This window comes from Limulus polyphemus, unplaced genomic scaffold, assembly GCF_000517525.1.
Source record: "Limulus polyphemus unplaced genomic scaffold, Limulus_polyphemus-2.1.2 Scaffold6, whole genome shotgun sequence".
NCBI classification, from domain to species: domain Eukaryota; kingdom Metazoa; phylum Arthropoda; class Merostomata; order Xiphosura; family Limulidae; genus Limulus; species Limulus polyphemus.
In genome coordinates, this window is record NW_013665616.1 from 219,961 (window position 1) to 224,292 (window position 4,332).

The 4,332-nt window shown below is 36.3% G+C and overlaps 1 protein-coding gene across 1 annotated transcript in view; it reads right to left on the reverse strand.

The window, feature by feature from the left end:
- Positions 1-4,332, reverse strand: part of LOC106474856 (sodium channel and clathrin linker 1-like) — a 72,985-nt gene that overhangs the window by 47,316 nt on the left and 21,337 nt on the right. The window contains exon 3 of the mRNA XM_022380383.1: positions 3,727-3,835. Within this exon, the coding sequence (XP_022236091.1) occupies positions 3,727-3,835 (109 nt within the window). The remainder of the gene's footprint in view (positions 1-3,726; positions 3,836-4,332) is intronic.

Below are 4,332 nucleotides of genomic sequence, written 5' to 3' on the forward strand. Positions count from 1 at the left end.
AAATCAAGGGGATTCAAAAACTGTATAAGACTAAATACTACTTTTATATCAAAATATTACTAACTGTGAAATTACAACATATAGTGCACATAGAAAAGTCACCTTCCTCATGTATCTGCCTAAGAGATTTGCATGCCACTAGCCTTGAGGCAACTCAAACCTAATTTTACATGTTTCAATGTGAACTGCACTGGTGCATGATGATGTCATCATGTACAAAAAATAACCTTCACTAATAGTAGGGCAACAAAACCTCCATGCACAGTAATTCTTGCTATACACTTGTTCCCATGATAACTTCATTATTTGAAGAAACAAGACAAAAATTTGAATAATAAGTAGGGAGGATGGGTGGAAATGTGTGAAAAGGTAAGTTTCTATGGGAAGTACATTTCCAAATTAGGAAAATGTTCACTTTTGAGACAATAACTCACCTCTGCAAACAGAAAAACTAGAATCCCACTGAGATGGTGGAGAGGTCAGTGCAAAATTTTATCTAGATTACCTCCCTTCAGCACCAGAAGAGAAGCCCATGGAGTGTGACATCCAATGGCAGGGGCAAACACATGGGAGACTGCATCTCACCTCTACATTCCTCTTTGCCTGGAATGTAAGGGGAGAAGAAGCAAATGAGACCCATATGTCGCAGAGACAGGTGAAATGAGAACCTTGCACATAAGCAGTCAGCAAGCTAATATGTGTACTGTGGTTGGGGCACATTCAGAACATACCTTGTGTGCTCACCTTGACTCTACTGAACAGACCCTACAGGACAGACTCCAGCTGTAGGTGAAGAACACTGCAGTTATGCAGTACAGTTTTATATAGTGTGTGTTAACTTCAACTCTACTGTACAGACACAGGATGCAGGAGGACACATCAGTTATGTAATATGGTGGTTTTATATAGTGTATGCTCACCTCAACTCTAATGAACAGACTCTGGCTGCAGGAGGAAAACACAAATGGTATGAGTTATGCATTAGAGGGCTGACCCAAACTACACTGTCAGTGTCATCACTTCACACCATATTGTGCAAAGCCCAACCAGTGAGGCTTCTCCATGGTCCACCATCCAAGTAACTAGGAACTGGTAAGTGATAAGGGTCTCCTGTGTTTCACTCGATGAAGGAAGGGGGATAATTTATGTTGGGAGACCAGGAGATTTGCTCAGATCCCCATTGGACCTCCAGCTGTAAACGTTTCTTATTAGAGACAGTGCAATAGGTGACCACAAAACTCTATTTGTAAAATATAGGAAGCATGAGTCAAAGAAGCATGCAGAACATTTCCCTGAAGCTGGGTTTTTTCCATGATAGTTCATGGAATAGGTATGGTATGGTTCAGACAATTGAGTAAGTATGTATACCACAAAGATAACTCAAATGGTCTTGTGGAACACACCATATCGCAGTGGGTACTGGTAGAGTCAGGGTGGATGAGCACTTTGTTATCCTCGCTCGATGCAGATGTTGGGTAAATATATCCTAGCAGGATTCTATGAAATTAAAAAGGGGTTCTGAAAGAGAAATTGTATGTTTTCTTCTCAAAGATGATGTGTTGATTGAAGAATGGCAACTGGTGGAAGCCAAAATCCAACAGGAAATAAAACAGCCAGATGGTATAGATAAGGAGGGCCCGATAAATACTATGGACACAAAAATGAGGAAAGAGTAAAGAGAAACATAGCCTAACACAAGGAGTCCCAACATCATGGTAACAAAGAAGGGATAGAGCAGAAGTGAAACAGAATAAGTTTGCAAAGAAAAGGGAACGAACATCTACAGAAAACTTACCTGAAGCATGATGAAGTACCTCTGACAAAAGGCACGGATAGGTGAAGGAATACAAGAGAGTAGTGAGAAAAAGACGAAAATGCAAAAATGAGAAACTGAAGAGTGAACTGAAGAGTGAAAATGAAGGTAAAGGGCCCAATTCTGCTGGCCATATAGATACCAAAATCAGGGTATTAAGGAAAAGAAAGGAAGAAAGTCTACAGGTCATGACCAAAAAAAAAAAAGAGTCACAAACGCAAGGAGGAGAATGAGGCATTTGGGTGTGACAGAGGAGCTATTAGGAAACAATATAAATCCTAATAACAAGGAAGGAGAAAAGATAAAGTAAACCCTGGATCCTTAAGTAAAAAACCAAGAAATAATAAAGGACACAGGAGGAGAATGAGGCATTTGGGTGTGACAGAGGAGCTATTAGGAAACAATATAAATCCTAATAACAAGCAAGGAGAAAAGATAAAGTAAACCCTGGATCCTGGAGTAAAAAACCAGAAATAATAAAGGACACAGGCAAAAGATAAGAAAAGGAACATACCTGAGAATGAAATCTAGAAAGATGTTGAAAATTTAAGATTATTTCTCAAATGGTAATGCACTATCCAAAGCAAATTAGATGAAAGTGGCAGTCCAACAGATCATTCCTGACAGAGGATAAAGAATTTCGACAGACGGGATAGGAGTAGGAGGCTAAATAAACATTTGGTAATCCACAACTCATTGAAGAATGGCTGCAACATCCCCAACAGTTAATGAACTTCCATGAACCATAGTAAAATAAAAGACCTGTGTGTGCATAACATTACTCACACAGGACTACTTGCAAGTCACTGTCATTTGAGAATTCATGATAAATTTAAAACTTCTGAAAAAAGCCACAGAAAACAAAAACCAAAGTTTTATAAGCATTGCAAATCTGAACAAATTGAATTCAGATGAGAAATTCAAATGCATCTGTTCAATACAATACTAAGGAGAAGAATGAAGTTATCATGAGTGCAATTGTATAATGGGAGTAACTGTGCATAGAGGTTGTGTTGCCCTTCTATTGGTGGATGGCTTTTGTTGTATGATAACATCATCATGCACCAGTGCAGTGCATGTTAAAACACGAGAAATTAGGTGGGAGTTGTCTCAAGGCTAGTGGCATACAAATCTCTTGGGCAGATGTGCATATAAGATAGCTTTTCTGTGTGATAAGGTGAGTTATTGTCTCCAAATGTATGTTTGTATTCTATTGCTTAAGTGGAATTCTTCATTACAGTTACAGTCTTAACTCAGTTCTATTAAGCAGAGGTGAGAACATAGTGACTGCAGTTTCTCTTATTTTTTGACAAAGAAAAAGTCTTAGCTTATTAATTATGAGTTATTCACAATGAGATGTACTTTGACCACCACAAATATCGAAATCCAGTTTTTAGTAGCGTAAGCCCTCAGACTTGCCTCTGAGGGGCCCAGAGTTTACAGTAAGAAACCAAAAGGTAGCAACAGTCTGTTATTCTACTTTTCCTGAAGAAAAATGTAAAATCAAACCAAATGTAACTACTGATTCATATATACGGTGTAGTACATGTTCTACCAAAAATTATAATATACAGTAATCAATCATGAATTTAATAGTAATTGGGTCAAATTGTAAACACCTGACACTTAGTAAAGACGGTAATCAAATAAAGTCTCCAAACTTTTATCATATAATACATTACCATAATGCAGTGACAATGTCACTAGATTAAATCTACAACCTTCATAACAATTGAAAATTTATTTCATTAAACTTAAGTATGTATCATATTACATGTCGGATTATATTTTGTAGGAATATTTGTGTAAGCTTCCTTGCCTGTTTTTATATAAACCCTTTGCTGGATGAGAGTCAGTCTAAACTCTGAGGGTCCTAGTAGACATTCTGAAAAAACACAGTAAGTGGTTCATACCTCACTGGTGTTCTGCAGTTGTTCTTGAAGATTTTTAACAATTTCACTTTCATTCTCAACCACACCATCAAACTTCAATTTGACACTTTCTTTGAGTTTGTCATTTAATCTGTTTAAAAATAAATAAAAAAAGAATTTGTACTTTTTTATTTTATAGTATTATAACTTATTAGGAACTTAACCACAGTACTTTACTTAGTGGTTAACAGGGTTACACATACATTAAGAAGCAAGTTAAAGAAGTGAAACTTGGGAATGTTCTGAAGTTTTAAAAATAGAACCTTACAAAAATCCTTTGAAGTCTCTTGGAGCCTAAAAACATGTCTCCTTTATGATTACATTATGGGATATAACAGGAGATTGTGTTAGTGATTTATGTACATAAATATGGCCTAATTCTAAACTACCTGAATTACAATATACAGAAACTTTTATTCATTAGTCTTCCATGTAATTGGGGAACATTATTTAAGTGAAGAAACATTAGGTCGTCAAGAAATTAATGTTGCTTTTTTTTAAGATGAAACAACCCGAACAACTTACATATCAAAACAAAATATTTATTAAATGAAATAGTTTCCATTCTTATTGATGATGCTTTTCCAT